Consider the following 17,557-nt stretch of genomic DNA (forward strand, 5'->3'; position numbering starts at 1 on the left):
GCACACACAGGGAAGCGGCAGGGTTCAAGCCCCCAACCCGAAGGCGTGAGGGGATAGGGTTACAGACTGACATACCGTGCCACTTTGCTATAATGGTGGAATTTATGTTTTATAATACAAGAACACTACTAATAATAAACTGATAACCACGATTGCTCTTAAAACGTCTAATTGCGTTTACACTCGATGTTTAAGGATGTACTGCCTGGAATAGGCAACTTGACCAGGATGTGCAGTTAAAAGACGAATGGATAATAACATATAATCCACGTCCTGTCTTTACATTTCAACAATGTTGAGTTAGGGATTTTTTCTATATTCTTTAGGTTATCCTCCCAGATATATCAGTGAATGTGTGTGTGGAAACTACACTGTTTACAGGTGTGGCCTCAGTTACTCAGGTGATTGGTAGGTATGTAGGCCTACGCATTTGAAAGTTCCCTATAGCTGCAGTGTCTGGTATAGCCTGATCAGTTACTTGGATGTGGAAAACATGTTACATAGCTGAAAAGCACAATAAGCTGGAAGATGGTGAGCAATTCCTGCAATGGGCTGGTCCCCCATCCTGGGTTGTTCCCTGCCTCGTGCCCATTGCTTCTGGGATAGGCTCCGGACCCCCCGCGACCCAGTAGGATAAGCAGTTTGGAAAATGGATCGATGGATGGATGGTGAGCAATTCATTGCTGTTGTTTATGTAAAAAAAAAAAGTTAAGTAAACCCCATGTCTGATGAACAGCCATAAAACCATTAAGGAGCCAAACGTATACATTTATATCTGTTAAAGGTTAGGTATGCTGGCCTTACATTACCTCCTGGGTTTGGAGGCTCTGCAGTGTGTGCATGTTGTCCTTAAGCACATTGCTGAATGAATCACTTACCTAATCAAATGAATTTAGTCGTCTATATGTATTACAAGTATCTCAGTACAGAGCGATGGCAAACCTGACCACACAATTGGCAGTTTAGGCCAATGGTAACACTGACTGCCAATGCATGCAATCAAGTGAAAAACTCAATAATCAACCATACATAATAAAAATTAATACAAATGTAAAACATAGACATAATGAGGTGACTGATCAATACTCATACTCCTGAAATCTGACCCCATATGATTATATATGAAGAAGGTCATCAAAGCATAAAATAGGTTCACAGTACATGTAGCTCAACTGCACTCTCTCTCTCCTTCCAAATACAAGATTAATATATCAAGGTCCTGAGGTAATTTAATTAGTTGGGGTACCTACCTACCCAGCATAAGATTCCCCCTCTAACATCATTACTGATTCTGTAACTTAAATCACTTACGCCCGCTGCAATATCAGCAGAAGCAAATACATTATTTAAGTGTTTAAAAATTGAATAACTAATGTAATAAAGAGCTTGGAGCAATCAATTAATGTAAAAATATCAACCAGTTTAAAACACCTATAAGTTTGTCTAATTCGCATTAAACCTTTTTTTTTCGCTTTGACATACCGTGTAATCATTTCTGATTCTAGGTGGCTAATGGAAAGGATACGTAAATGAAGGTATAACAGTTACTGCAGCCCTGTAGTGCAGGCCCAGTTAAAAGGGTAAATCTACCGAGATCGTGGCTGCCGTCAGTTTGTGAAGGTTCTCCTACTATCAAAATTCACCCTCTGCTGCCCTCTGCTGGAACTGCATCTCTGCACATGGTTTTTTTCAGCAATGATAAATGCAGTTCTGAATGTGACTCATCTCCATCCATTTCCACGTATCCTACTGGGTCGCGGGAAGCAATGGGCACGAGGCAGGGAACAACCCAGGATGGGGGGCCAGCCCATCGCAGGGCACACTCACACACCATTCACTCACACATGCACATCTATGGGCAATTTAGCAACTCCAATTAGCCTCAGCATGTTTTTGGACTGTGGGGGGAAACCGGAGTATCCGGAGGAAACCCCACGATGACATGGGGAGAACACGCAAACTCCGCACACATGCAACCCAGGCGGAGACTCGACCCCGGGTCCCAGAGGTGTGAGGCAACAGTGCTAACCACTGCACCACCATGCCACCCCTTGTGACTCATCTCCTTCTACAATAATGTTTTTCCAACTTCTAATAAGCATTCAAGAGTTTTTAGATACACTTTCACAAGGATATTAATATGACTTGATGAATTAATAACAAATTAGAATTCTGGAAACATTGTCATTTTTCAAGTAAAAGAAAATCAGACTAAGCACATTTAGAATAGGTCAAGTGTAGTATAGTTTATTAGCAATATGAAGAAAGTTTTAGCAGAATTAAATAGTTATTTAAAAATTCTTCTCCAATGGAGGATATTGGCTTAACCCTAAAAGCAACATATATACACACTGTAAAATTACTTAAGAAAAGTAAAAGTAAAATGAAATGGGAACAATCTTTCAAAAGGTTTCAAAACAGTAGGTAAATCTGTATCACAACATATTATTTCTGTTAGTATTTATCCAGGCCTAGATGAGCCATTCTATTCATCAGCAGCGACTCCTTCATATTAAATTCTTTAAAAATCTTAAATTTCATGTCACTATCACGTAATTTTAATATAGACGCTCCTCTACTTATGAACTTTCAACGTACGAACTTTCAGACATACGAACGAAGAGGACTGTAAGTCCAAATTGTCTTCCTTAGCCAGCTGTTTCCTGTCCGCAACATCAATTCTTTTTCCTGTGCGCCAATTCCGCCTAGTACGACTTCTGACCGCTACTCCCGCCGCGCAGCAGCGTAGCGTGCGTACTCCCAGCATCCTACTACTACTCCCAGTACATCCTTTGTACTTACGTATATCCTGAAAATGATGTTGAATAACGACTTATGAACATTTCAAATTATGAACGGCTGTTCGGAACGTATCTCATTCGTAAGTAGCGGAGCATCTGTATACAGTAAGAAGTGTTACATTGTCTATTTTATACTTCTGAACCAAACAGATTTTAGTTGCTGCATTTTGATATACTGATTTATTATCTGAGAAAACGGCATATTTGTTTTTACCACTCTGGAGTGCTTCTTGGCAAGGCCTGGGGTATCTGCTCAGGTAGAGCTTCACTCCAGATTAAATCCTGGTGTTTCGGGACACATTTTTGAGAGGCACCTCTTGCCCTGGGTGTCTCTTCGAGTTCTTCTCATTGTCATCAAAGGCATCTTCAGAAAACATCTCATCCAGTCGGTCAGGGTTGACATAGGTGTAGAAGTGGGCCATGATGGAGAAGATGAGGCAGACGGCGACCAGGAGAGCAGCGAACAGCACAAACTCCACCCACTATAATGAAGGTGGTCGAGTCACTCACTTAATACCAAACAAGTGAAGAAACTAAACAATTCTTTACAGATTTTTATGAGGCAATAAAGCTCATAATCTCTCTATTCAGTGAACTGGAATCCTTCCAGGATTTCAACCAGCAATCTATAACACTGTATTGTTTAGCGCAGCGCTGCATGCTGGATGCAGCATGGATTCATTTGCTAGCTCAATGTCCACCAGTGGTGAGTACTGTAAACACGGAACCTTTCCTTCAGTCAAGAGACCTTCTGACAAACTGGTAACCCTTCACTATTCAGGGATGGGGGGCCGGTGAATGAAAATGACTGATACTTGGAAAATAATGAGTCATTGCTCTGTGAACTTTTTAGAACCATCAATAAAATACCCTAATGTGAATGTTGAACAGAAATAAAGACATTATTAATGGCATACACTTCTGACAATCATTGATGTGACTACAATTCTCGCTGGCTTGTTATGATGTTGACAAAAGGTGTAGCATTGATTCACAGTGAAAGTGGAACATGACCTGCTTCACACCTCGTGGTTTTTACCTAAAGTTTCACCGAGGGATCTCACACGCAAGCAGCCTCGTGCTTTCCCTCCCAGCCACTACTGACTTGCAGGATTAAGGCCTACCTGTTGCAGGCCGGCCCCTTCTGCCACAATCAGCACAATGACGTTTCCGAAGGCCACCGTCATAAGCCAGACGGCTTGCAGCACAGATTTCATATTGGCTGGGGCCTGGTGGTACGGAGGGTTAGGGATAGGGTGAAGCTGGATACTGTGGTGCTACGTTGAACACACTGAAACAACACTGAGTTCTGTACCTGAGAATAGGAGAACTCTAGGCCCGTGATGGAGAACATGACCTCCCCTGCTGTTATCAGGGCGTATTGCGGCACCTGCCAGGCAATATGCACGTTGTTCGCATGGACGTCCTCCATCTTTCTGGCCACTAATTCATTGGGGACCTGCTATGTTTGGGAAAAAAAATAAACAGGCTAATTTATTCATTTATTATTCATATATTCAGAAATTTAGCATAAATGCTGCAGGAGGGCTTTACGTACTGGTTCCAGAATGACAGTGTAGGAGGCACCAAAGTCAAGGAGACCCAGATCTACTGAGTACTGGTTTTGGTCTGACATGCATTTCACGTCACTGTATCTGTTAGATAGTGATTAGCTGTTAATTATCATCGACTCGTGAAGACTTTTGTCCATTAAGCATTCTGTTATATCTGCCATTATCACAAAATAATAATTACTCAGCTGGTCCAAGGACACAAAATGTAGAGTAATGATAGAGTGTCAAGACCTCCTGTGATACTCACTGTGCTCTCACCACGCTCCTACTGGGAGAGATGCCAAAAGCAGGAGCTACCTGAAAGTCTTGCCCACCAACAGTCACATTCAGGCCCTTGTTGTTGGCATTGACAAACCTGGCAGAGTAAACAAATGCCCCCAAATTGCACAAGCTTACGACGAGGAATGTGTTAACAAGCATTGGCCTTTGCATGGTTATTCTACGTGTGTTTACCTGACGAATGCATCACCTTTCTCAGATTTCTCAATTAAGTCTTCCACCTAAAAAGCAATGCAACACACTAAGTTTGACACATCTCCATCCAACAGTAGGCAAACACAGACAGATTGAGCAATCGGCATTAATGCATTAAATAATTAGTCCTACTGAAAAGAAAGGCCTTTTATTTACTTACAAGTTTACATTCAATGTTGGCTATGTCTTTGTGCAGGATCAAGCTATAAGCCTTTTGTTCGTGGAATGAAAGAACATAGTTGAAGTCTACTGCGTCATACTTGATCTTGACTGTATGGTTTTGACTTTTTCCATTCAGCGGTAGCCTCTGATATTCCCATGGATCCTGTCAAGGCACATCCATGATTATTTTGAGTGCAGTTCATCACATGCTATGATGCGAATATGCAATGTGGGTAATGAATACGTAATGTGGGTAATGAATATGTAATACAGGTAATGAATATGTAATACAGGTAATGAATATTTGATGTGGATGATGAATATGTGATACAGGTTCACTATTAAAGCTCATTCTTAGGTGTGGGAAGCTGGGAGTGAAGTCACTGCCCTTGAATACATTATTCTGCTGCTTGCCTGTGGGATATTATGCTATTTGCACTGACCTCATAGGGCTTGATGGGGTCTGGGAAAAGGCCAGTCTCCGAAATAGTCACCCTGACCTCACCATCTGCCAGATTGAGAATCTGCAATAAGCTCTCCCCTGCTGGTGGAGCCTCCACCACAGTTTTCTGCCAGAGAAGTATAGAAGGATGCATGTGATGGAAATGCTGCAGGAGTGAAGCCATTTACAGAGCAGAAGTCAAGAGGATTGGGGGCTGAGGTGCTGGCGGATGTCAGGATCACCGCAACTATACAGTTTGGAATAAATATATTCCAGATTGATAACAGGACCACACTGCATGCACACTGATTAAACTTGAGAATCTTACTATGACGTTCACTTCCACGATCGTTGCAGCTACAAAGGCCAGGGCTGCGAGAATCATGCCAGTGGCCATCTTCTTCAGCGGCCTGGAGAGATGATGCCGTCAGATAGTTTCAACTGACACAAAGCCAAGCTGCACAAACCCAGATCCTGAATTTCCTTATTCCTCATCATGTCAAAACAGCACGTCATACATCAACACGCTGAAGGAAAGACTCATTATTCTGAGTAGAAAGGCACTGCTAGCAGGGTGAGATGATGAATGACCATCTGGCACCTGAGGAAGCAGGGCTTGCTAACAAAGTGCCTTAGCAATGAAAGCTGCTTCTTGATACTAAGACCAACCTTACAGAGTAAGAATCATTGACTGTAGCTCCAACTTTTGCTTGTGTTCAAGCAAGTTCAAAGTTCTTCTGAATGAAAAGAGTGTCCCATACTAATCCCAAAACCTCTCCAAGCTTTTAAATTAGACAATAATAAGTAGAAAACTTTAGTCTACTGGTACGTGAAGTGCAGTATTTGAAATAAAAAGTAATTAAAATATTTAGGGTTTTGAGTGTCTCTCTAGATCTTGTAGTGGGTGTGCTTTCCTGGGAAAGAAAACATTGTGGTTTAAGACCAAGAGGATCATTTGAACAACAGCTGTATAATGATCTGTAGCAGGTCTGAAGCTCTGGATGATCTAATCAGCCTCCTTAAGTATAGTCAGGACCGATCCGATTCATTGCAAGTGAATTCACAAAGCTTGAGATTCCTTCGTGAATGGAATAACCCTGTCGCTATCAGCCAGACGCGACTCACGTAAAGTTAATCTTGCAGAGGCCAATGAGTGGATACACTCCCATGTCGAAGATCGGGACAAAGACCAATATCAGCAGAGCGTTTAGCATCTAGGAAACGGAGGAAACAAAGTGCCATTAGAATGATGCAGTAAACACTGCAAAATCATAAAACCAAGGGCAATTTAAGAAGACATTGGTGAATACTCTTGCTCAATACTTCTATAAAGCGATAAGAGATTTGAAACTGCAATAATCATAAAGGTCATGATCATTTCTGACTCCAGGTAGACGGACACAATGCAAACGAAAGCAAACAGGTGCTGTTCTGAGGAGATGCACACACAATCAAAGCTTTACCTGCATTTGATCCGGCTTCAGAACAAATGGGCCCTGTGGTATAATGAATTAATTATTGTTTAATTATTGTAATTGTTCTGCTAAATTATTAAATTATATTATCATTACATTTTGAGCGAGTGGTCAGTCTTAGATGTTTGTCGTGTAAGTTTCACCCTGCATAAGTGTGCTTATGTCACCTGTATATATTGTTTGTCATCTAAAATACGAAAACAAAGATTAGACAACGTGATAAAGTAATTGCACTTACAGAGTCCAAATTCATTCTGGTGGCCTGCAGTGTCCACCGAGAGCCCTTCAATGAACAAACAAAGAAAAAGATTTTACTGATTTTGACTGACAATCTTGGTAGAACACCCAGATTTACACCCATCCATCTTCCTGCCACTTACCCTGAGCTATATCACAGGCTGACCACAATGAGGCAGGCTGGAGTGATGAGGGCTTACCTGTTGGTCAAAGAGAGCCCAGAACATGGGAAGGGGGATGTAAAGTAGCAGCACCCGAAGAACCATCTTGATCTCCTGGATGAGGCGTTTCTGTAGAAACAAGGTTGTTTATCCCACTGGAGACCATCTCCTAGCTTTCTCATCTGCTTGTTCATCTGCATTAAACCTGGTGAACCTGTGCTTCAGAGCTTCTGTCAAGAACACGTTTACGTGGTACTCTATACATAAGGTTGCCCTTTTGCCTGTTAGCTTTGCCAGCACCTACTGTCATTGACTCTCATGACTCTCAATATCTCATGACTCTCTTGGGATCTGCTCTCTTTACCGAAAACTTCTCCTCTGCCCAGTCCAGCCAGTGAGCTCTTTTAGGGTCAGTTTTTGAACTTCTCCAGCGATTCTTCACAGCAAACTACAGGGATACAGGAAGGATACACACCTGCCAATCAGCTTAGACTAAGTGAACAATGAAGGTTCATAAGAAGTCATGCAATCAGACCCCAGGACACCAACAGTGGTCTGCAGTGAGAGGCTGTGGCACGTACCGCCATGCACCTGCAGACATCCAGCAGCACGTTTCCTTCGGGGGGGCTCTTTTTGTACAAGCTGCTCCCAGCAATGAACACAACTGTGTGATGGGGAGAGTATTGTCTTTTCATTAGAAACAAATCAAAAATCATATAAACTTACACATACATTACCAGAGGTGGAGATTTCTGGTCCAGCGAGTACAAATCCAGGATTTTGTTACAACCAACCAGTTGAGTATAAAGAGTCACAGTCACAGATTACTCAACTGGTTGGTTGAAACAAAATCTTGGTCTGGACTACAATTACTTGTTTTGCTGGCAAGATCAACATCCATTCATTAGTTTCTCTGTACCCGCTTATCCTATTCAGGGTTGCTGGAGATCTGGAGCCTATCCTGGAGGCTATGGGCACAAGGCAGGAAACAACCCAGGATGGGGAGCCAAGTCATCGCAGGGCATTCAGACACAATTCACTCACATGTGTATACCTATGGACAATTTCATAACTCCGATTCACTTGAGCATGTTTATTTTTTGGCCTGTGGGGGGGAAACCGGAGTATCCACAATGACACGGGGAGAACCTGCAAACTCCACATGCATGGAGCCATGACGGACACTTGAACCCTGATCCTAGAGGGGTGAGGCAGCAGTACTAAGCACCGCACCACTACACAATTTTAACAGTTCATACAAGAATCTGTTTTTAAACCTGGTGTGATTTAGGTCTCCTTTAGGCCTTCTGAGGGGAAACTTTGCTGAAAAAGGCAAGCCTACATAATACTGTCCATCCCCTCACACCAGTGATTGTTACTCATATCTTTGGCTTTGGTGACTGTCTTCTGCTGTGACTGTCATCTAGGCAGGAGTGAGTCTGAGACAGCTGAAGGCGGCACCTTCCTGGAGGAATAGCGGCAAGCAGGGAGGAGGGCGGCTTCACTCACCAAGGGCGATAAGCATCAAAGCTGCGGGCACCCCAAAAGCAAGAGCGTAGCAGTCACCGTCGAAACACTGCACGTCACCTGGAGAGCAAAACCCGAAACAGTCGTGTGATCTGACCTCTTGCCAATAGGACAGTACTTTCAATATGATTCATTCTATAGCTAAGTGATAAAATCATGTGTCAGAAAAACTTCACATGATACTGCCAGTGGATAATACATAACAGTGAGGTCCTAAGGGGCTCCCAGATGGTCCACATTTTTGCTCCCTTCCAGCTCCCTGCCAGACAGTCCACATTTTTGCTGCCTCCCAGCCCCCAGAATGGAGCAAAAAACATGGACTGTCTGCAGATCCCTGAGGACCGTGTTGGGAAACACTGGTATATAGAGTATACTATCTACAATATATCACAGAGAACATCTACAAGATGTTTATGGAAGTGCCATATTGCCATAATAGTGGCAATTAGGTGATATGCGTACTGAACTAAGGAGAGCCAGACTGACCTCGCAGTATCGGCGTGATAATGGTGGATAAGACACTCCCAGCATTGATCGACATGTAGAATATGGAGAAGAACTTCCTCCGTTCCTCCACCTAAAACAGGGGGGGTTAAAGCATGAGGTGCTTCACTGCATGCCTGCACCTGTTCTCCTGACTGAACAACAGAAAGGGCCCACAAATCAGTCAACAGAAATCTCTGTCCTGTCAGACGTGCCTGTTCCTGCCTAGCAGATCTGCCCAGCATTTCCCATCTATGTCACTGTATTCGAACATAAGCCCGTAGTCATGGGAAAATATGCATTTCGGCACGTTCCGCCTTACGTGTTCTTCCTCAAACTGGTCTCCTCCGAATGCGGACACACAGGGCTTGATCCCCCCCGTCCCAATGGCGATGAGCACCAAGCCCGTCAGGGACAGTACTCTGGAGCGAACAGAGAAGGTACGTGACTGGGCATGGGGTTGGCGGCCTGCATAGGATTGGTGGTGCTGTGAGAGACCCAGCGGGCCACTGGGTCCAGCGGAGCACTCACATGTGCATGGTGTTGTCCCCCAGGATGGGAATGGCTCCCACAGACTTCACCACATGACCGATGACATACACTATGGAGAGGTAGATGATGGTCCTGCAAGCAAAGCGTGGGGAGAAAGCGTTTCAAGATTGGCATCCATATTTTACCAGACTAACCTGACCAAGTTGCCCCCCACACAGAACAAGCTGCCTCCCCCCCCCCCACAGAATAACCTCACCAAGCAGCCCCCCCACAGAATACTCTGACCAAGCACCCCCCCACACAGAGTAACCTGACCAAGCAGCCCCCCCACAGAATAATCTCACCAGGCAGCCCCCCCACAGAATAACCTGACCAAGGAGCCCCCCCACAGAATAACCTCACCAAGCAGCCCCCCCACAGAATAACCTCACCAGGCAGCCCCCCCCACACAGAATAACCTGACCAAGCTGCCTCCCCCCACACAGAATAATCTCACCAGGCAGCCCCCCCACAGAATAACCTGACCAAGGAGCCCCCCCACAGAATAACCTCACCAAGCAGCCCCCCCACAGAATAACCTCACCAAGCAGCCCCCCCACAGAATAACCTGACCAAGGAGCCCCCCACACAGAATAACCTCACCAAGCAGCCCCCCCACAGAATAATCTCACCAGGCAGCCCCCCCACAGAATAACCTGACCAAGGAGCCCCCCCACAGAATAACCTCACCAAGCAGCCCCCCCCACACAGAATAACCTCACCAAGCTGCCTCCCCCCACACAGAATAACCTCACTAAGCAGCCCCCCCCCACACAAAATAACCTGACCAAGCAGCCCCCCACCACAGAATTACTTCACCAAACAGTTCCCCCCAACCTCCCCACCTTAAAATGGTTCCAGGTGATGGAACTGCCACTGAACCCACCTGAACTTCCCAAGCCAGGAGTCGGCGATGATGGCTCCCAGGACGGGCGTGAAGTAGCAAAGGCTGCTGAATGCATGGTACACCACCGTGGAGAGGTTCTTGTCCCAGTGCAAGTAGTTCATGAAGTAGAGTGTGAGCAGAGCTTCAAGGTGAAGGTACAGCAACATAGGCTCATGAAACCACAATTTGATTATCTCTTTATTTTTAAAAAGCTATTCAACTAATCCTTTCAATGCAGTTCTACATCGGAGTTTACTATAGGTAACACTATAGTGTGGATTGATGTGATTACCTTTCATGCCATAGTAGGAGAATCTCTCGCAGAATTCATTCACCACAATGAAGGCGATGCTTACAGGGTAGTTGGTGCCACACAATTTCTGAAGCAGTGAGGCAAGATGTATTAGCACTTCTTGATGTATAGACTCCATGTTTACTAAGACGATGATTCTGTGATAACTCCACTCTGCCACCTGATGACTCTGTGACAACTTGGCTCTCTGACCCAATGACTCTGTCATAAGTCCAATCTCTAACCCAACAACTCTATGTATGCTATAACTCTGTTCTGTAATCCGATGACTCAGCAATAATGTTCTCCAGCCTGATGACTCTGTGATAACTCTGCTCTTCAACTGGATGTCTCTGTGATAACTCCACTGTCTGACCTGATGACTCTATTATAACTCTGCAGTAGCTGGCCCAATACCTCTGTGATAACTCCATTGTCCATCCTGGTGATTCCACGATAACTCTGAACTCCACACAGATGAATCTGCAATAACCTGCCCGAGGGCTCTGAGGTAATTCTGTTGTCTGACCTGATGATTTCACGATAACTCTGCTCTCCACCACAATGACTCTGCAATAATTCAGCTCTCCAACCTGATGACTCAGCAATAATCCCACTCTCCGACCTAATGACTCTGCAGTAACCAAACTGATGACTCAGCGATTCTTCTGCTGTCCAACCTGATGACTCTGCGATAACTCCACTCTCCAACCTGATTTCATCCTCAGGTGCTTTTCAACCCTGTCTTTGTCTGGCATTTATACACTTGTATGTACTGCTGGGCACCGAATGGACTGACAATGGGTCTCCTCTGCTTATCACAGTACTGATGTTGTTTACCCTTATCCACTGTAGCCTTGTGCCCCTTTAAGTTTTTCTCCATAAGATCATCTGAAAAATGACTAAGCTGAAGTTTAAGCATGTAAAACAATACCGGTGAATGTTTCGCTTTGGTTTTTTCATCACTCTCCTGGATGATATCTAGGAACAAAATAAGAAATTTAATTCACACATGATTCAATATGACAATTTTGATGATGCACCACTGATGACTTCTGAGCTACAGTTAAAACATGATTCATCAAATCAGTACTGATAGGAAAATTGATTATTTTACTAGAAACTTTTAATAATACATTAAATAGTGGAAGGATGATTATGCTGAATCTGCATGAAAAAAATTTTGGATATTTAAGTGCTCTAGAGCAGTGTTTCTCAGCTGTGGGGTTGTGAGCTCATTTTCAGTTTGCCGAGTGTGTTAGGCTGAAACAGTTGAGAACAACAGCTCTAGAGAGTCTTTGGTTCTATAATTTGCTGATGATGGTCATATCCCTAATAATAAAATAACACAAATAAATAACACTGTCTACTACATATGTTTTCCGACACTGTTTTAATTTGAGAATATAGGTAATTTTTATAAACCAGCTACATTTTAAATCACTGGCAGTGATTTGCGTTTGCTCATTTCTAGCTCATTCACATTTTAAGTACTTTCTTTTTCAGTTATCCAAATCCAAAAAGTACACTGTATAAAATCAATGTTTAACTGATTCTGACTTTTGAAATTTTTAATGTGCTGGAAGTATATATGTTCATATTCAATTAGAGAAACAAAAACACACAGCAAGTAACGCAGTGGACCTGCTCTAAGTATCCAAACAAGACTGGGTTTCCCATTTGTTATGTTATACTCATAGAAAATCAATGATTTATTCTATTGCCAAATGGTTTTATGTCAAAGTTACAGTTTTACAGACGGTTTGTCAGTCTCTGAAGTGCACTGCACGCCACTGCAGCGAACTCGCGAGATCATGAAAACTCTGCAACCTGAACCCTTACTTAGGGTGCCAGTGAACAGAAAAACAGGTTTGTTTTTTAAAGATGAGTGAAAATTAAATTAATAGTGAAAAATAATAATAAAAACAAGAATGATAATTGCTATTCTCATTATTATTGTTGTTGTTGTGAAATCAAACTGTAAAGAAAGTGAAGGTTCACTATTGTGGTGAAATCAATAGCAGCACTAATGGTGCCCGGCGGTTCTCAGGACACAGGCTTGAAGGTGTTCAACGTTTACGCCCCTGTATGCTTCCTCGCACATCACAGAGCAATGTCGGTCTAAAAGCTTTATTTCATAAAGTCAAGAGCCTATGAGTGACGAGCTTGACCTCGATGCATCGCACTGAGAAGCCTTCACATCCTTGCTGCGCAGAGTAAGCAGGCTCTTTTGAGGTCCATAGGTATATATTTAACTGTATACCACAGATGACGACGTTAGAAGGATTAGGTCAATGTTCAGTTTAAGTGCCTGTGCAGGTTCTGAATATGGTACTAAGATACAGTATTAACCATAACAATACTAACCCTAACTTCTCAGCATCTGGCAGCAGCAACAACCTTCCTGACCCCCTGAACACACACTAGAGCACAGGTTAAAGCAGAGGTTAAAGCACAGGTTAAACGGCAAGAGCAGGTCTGTTCCAGCACTCCAGTCAAACAGTAATTCCAACCACTAGGAATATGCTTGGATGAGCTGAGACACAAAGTTCTGTCCACCAGGGCAAGACTCTGTCAATTTCTGACAAATGTCCCCCCACTCACACTTACAGAAAAGCAATTAAGGGCTGCTAAGCAGACGCTAATGATACATGCACCACAAGACATTAGGGTTACCCGTTTTCTTGTCCATGTCAATGAGGTTCTCCTCCGCAGATGCCTCCTGCAGCCTGTTCAGTCCTCCTTTACTGTTTCATGAAGCTCTCCCTGTGAGCTAGATTTATGTTTTTCACTCCTTGGTTAATATTTCACTTTCGAAATCCATGCAAAGAATTCAGTTTGCTTGACAGTGCTTTGTTCCACGCATGTCTTTATGGCTACAGAAATAGTACCGCGTCTAAAGGGATTGAAGTTGATGATGCATTTTTTTTAATTCCACTTCATCGGTAGGTGAATACACAAAGCACCTACCGTTTTGTGCACTGAGCCTGTCAGCTTCGAAAAAAGAAACTTCCAAACATATGTTTGTTATTCAATTATGTTTAATGCAGTGGCAGCTGCTGACCAAAATATTTAGTGACCCCCCCTCCCATCCCAGGGTATAATTTCAGACATGGTTGTATATTAATCATTACTCTAAGTATTATAGTAAACATTAAAATATTAGTTACACTATAGTCCTGAACATTTTGCATTGTTTGTTAATTTTACTCAAATGTAGCCCTATTTAGCTTGTTTTTGACGAGCCCTCAATTGCATAACTATTAATTGACTTCAATTACATTTATTTTTATATATAGCGCCTTTCTCACTAGAGTTACCCCAAGGTGCATATGCACAGAGGTGTGTTAGGCTTGGTTGAGTAATGTAATGCATGTAACACACGAAAGTGACTGCATTTTGTTACAGTTACGGGGGGCATAATCAGATTACCAATACATTTGACACAAGCTCGTTAGCCATGAAACGTCTTTGGCCATGTAAACTAGCTAGCTATGTGGAATTCAGGTGAAGTGGAGCACTTCTTGCCATTTTGATTTCTAGTGCCTATTGAAACATTAACCTACTGTAATTAGCCCACATATCTTCCCGCAATCCTTAAGATGTCTCATTATCACAGTAAAAGACAAAAAAGAAATTTCTTGTTTATAGGAGTAATGACACAGGTCTATATACTCCATTCATTAATGGGACACATTTCAGGTAATTTGAGACAGGCGTTAATTTAATAAACCAAAACTGAATAATTTTGCAAAAAATTTTGATGATTGAGTTTAATACACAGAACAACTCAATAAACAGTTCAACATTAATTGTTGTTTTTTTTTATCAAAAATAGTTATTGAGGGAAAAAGTCCATAGATTTAATTTCATTTTAGATTTTGTTTTACATAAAATATTTAAAACAATTATATACAAAGCTTATACTACCTGTAAACAAAGTAAAACAGATTTTATAGTAAAACATCAAATTTTTATCGAACTTTTAATTTTAAAAGTTTAAAGTTAATTTTGAAATTAAAATATTAATTCAGCTTTTTCCCTGTTTTTCTGTGCCTTGCAGATAGCCTAAAAGCCGTCTTTGCATGTGAAGGAATCATCACTATAAAATGACGTCACGTTCCATGGGCATAACTTTAGGCTGAGCATTGGGGGGAAGTTGGGGTCTCCACCAATTTAAGGAGGTCCAGAGGGTTGTATTGTTTGGTTTTGATTGGCAAGTTGGTAATTTTTCCCATTTCATAAAAAAAAATAAATGCTAGTATTTATATATTACATATGCTTAATGAATATAGTTAAGAGTTGGGACTCTATCCTGTGAAATATGTACTTTCTATCTTCTTCGCAGAACCTGTAAAACTGTCCCATGTTACCTGAAGCATACTGTCCCACCTTCCCTAACCAGTTTGGTAAAGTGTGACAAATGAAAAATAACTCTGTTTAAAAAATGAAATAGAACTTTGTCAATTACTGGACTAGTATATCATAGACATAACCCCATAAAAAATAGGTTCAATTTAGTTTTTAGTAACGTTTATAACCTAAATATCAATACAATCCAAAAGGCACATGTCATCCAGTTTACCCTGTGATTTCTGAGAGATGTTCCCGTCTTGCCACGCCCTCAACTTTGACCTCAGACCAATAAAATCTGTTTTTTTTCTAATTGGATCTACTTTAGTCGCCAGGAAAACAATCTTGTCAAAGCTTAACTGTCCCGCATTACTTGATGTTCCACAACACCTGAATTCACCCATACCTCATATCTATTTTTAGAAGAATGTTTTCCTTCAGCGTTGTTTTCTTAAATAGCTACAACAGCCTAGTCGGTGATAAAAAAAAACACATGAAATAAAATTTAGATCTGAGCAATGAAAGAGCTGTCAAAAGTTCTGTATAATATCTGTTTTACGAAAATACCAAGGGGAACATTTGACAGGCCACAAATAATATAGTGTTATGCTATTAGTTGTGTATTAATTAACCACAAACTAAGTCTTAGTTACATAACGATCTTATGTTAATTCATTAATAATGAATCGTAACACAACTAATTATCTCATGTTCGATCATCATTAATGAATGGCGACGCATCTTTTAACTCGGGTAGAAATTATGTTTGTCCATGATTTATACTTCAGTAGTAACCGTGTTATTACGAAGTATCTGTGCCCCCTTAAGAGCTTTACCAGGAGGGCTTGTGTACTAAGAGATATCCCTCCCAGCCCTGATTGTAATACATTACTACATCATTCATACAAAACTATTAACCGGGTGATCTGATGCCGAGAAACTGATGCTGACAAAAATTGTTCTGACAGTTTTCAACACGTGTATAGTCATTTTTAGAAACAGGCGTGCGAGTAAAATTAATGGAGTAATTTCATTAAAAAATATTATTGGTTACACTGTTACACTATTATTGGCTCTACATTAAGCAACACACAAACACACCAAAAGTAAGACCATCGTCGTAGTGAGAAAGCACGTCTGTAAACTCCCTATACATTTTCGTTTGTTGTCAGAGTTTTAACTCCCACCGCGTCCTCTAACTACCGGCTCCGGTAGACCCGAGGCTTACATTGCATCAGCCTTTTTGGAATCGCAGGCTTTTTCCTCACCGTTTCCTCGTGTTTGGCTAACTGGAGTATCAGTATGGAGTATCAAAGTATCAGTCCTTCTAGGGCTGCCACAGGAAATAATTAAGACCACCCCCCTCCCATGTCCCCTACCCTGTCTAAGCTGCTGGGGGACAGAGGGTAGACCACGCGGTGCAAAAATACGGGATACGACATTTTATTTTTCAGTATGGGTCGATCTCTTGATATTCGGGACGAGTGCGAACTGTAATCCTCATATTCCCCTAAAGATTTAGGAATAATTGCACGACTGCACTGACATGTTCCTTTTGACAAAAAATTAACAAAAGACGAACGTTCTTATTTACAGCATATTAATAGGATTTGCTACAGCCAGCAAGAACAGTATTTACAAATCAAAGTATTTTTAACTCAGTCGCAGACCGGTACCGGACCACGGAACGCTGGGAGTTATAAAAAGTAAAATTATAATTAAGCAGTAAATAATTAGACAATACTTAGACAGATTCACATTACTTTTATGTGCCTTATTTTTTAGTGTATTTGATAGTACAAACTAATTTAATTGCAGACCGTTGTCTTAATGTGGTAATGTTTAACCGACTACAAAAATGTTTTAAACTTTAGAAAAAAATGCAAGTCACATCTGTACTGGGTTCGATATTCGCCAGACAGATCTTCTCTGTATTTACAAAATACAAAAACAAACACGCCACATCCACAAATTCGTGTTTGTTGCTGAAACAGCATGCAAATTGAATAGAAAACAATCCAGCTACTGTTGTGTATTCATGCGATCAAGGGGCTTTAGACGGTCCGCGCTGTTTCAAAATAAAAGTCACAAAATTTTAGCTTGTGGTAAAAGGACCTGAGTAAACCTACACATATCAAGCACGTTGGCACTTGTGAAAC

The 17,557-nt window shown here is 41.8% G+C and overlaps 1 protein-coding gene across 3 annotated transcripts; it reads right to left on the reverse strand.

Annotated features, from left to right (window-relative positions):
- Window positions 1–2,231: 2,231 nt before the first annotated feature.
- Window positions 2,232–17,234, reverse strand: slc15a2 (solute carrier family 15 member 2). 3 transcript variants are annotated; one of them, XM_048978910.1, is made up of 24 exons: window positions 16,667–17,234; window positions 13,722–13,818; window positions 11,980–12,026; window positions 11,046–11,133; window positions 10,754–10,895; window positions 9,868–9,960; window positions 9,659–9,758; window positions 9,340–9,430; window positions 8,836–8,913; window positions 7,908–7,990; window positions 7,691–7,774; window positions 7,366–7,455; window positions 7,167–7,211; window positions 6,917–6,949; window positions 6,579–6,667; window positions 5,782–5,863; window positions 5,455–5,580; window positions 5,010–5,174; window positions 4,829–4,875; window positions 4,623–4,730; window positions 4,360–4,456; window positions 4,117–4,263; window positions 3,926–4,030; window positions 2,232–3,283 (listed from the first exon to the last, which is right to left on the reverse strand). In XM_048978910.1, exons 2-24 carry the CDS (start codon window positions 13,735–13,737, stop codon window positions 3,077–3,079), a joined length of 2,163 nt encoding a protein of 720 aa, XP_048834867.1. In that variant the 5' UTR covers window positions 13,738–13,818; window positions 16,667–17,234; the 3' UTR covers window positions 2,232–3,076. The 3 variants fall into 3 exon arrangements, with proteins under 3 accessions (XP_048834867.1, XP_048834866.1, XP_048834868.1); XM_048978909.1 differs by having other exon boundaries at window positions 16,627–17,234; XM_048978911.1 differs by lacking the exon at window positions 16,667–17,234 and having other exon boundaries at window positions 4,117–4,260; window positions 13,722–13,980.
- Window positions 17,235–17,557: the final 323 nt, after the last annotated feature.

The sequence above is a fragment of the Brienomyrus brachyistius genome, chromosome 16 (genome assembly GCF_023856365.1).
Source record: "Brienomyrus brachyistius isolate T26 chromosome 16, BBRACH_0.4, whole genome shotgun sequence".
NCBI lineage: Eukaryota > Metazoa > Chordata > Actinopteri > Osteoglossiformes > Mormyridae > Brienomyrus > Brienomyrus brachyistius.

Excerpts from the sequence above, each read along its gene's own strand:
- slc15a2 (XM_048978910.1), bottom strand. Across the intron at positions 7,212-7,365 it reads GGGCTCTCTTTGACCAACAG|GGCTCTCGGTGGACACTGCA; the intron begins GTAAGCCCTCAT and ends TGTTCATTGAAG. Across the intron at positions 4,876-5,009 it reads CCAACATTGAATGTAAACTT|GTGGAAGACTTAATTGAGAA; the intron begins GTAAGTAAATAA and ends ATTGCTTTTTAG.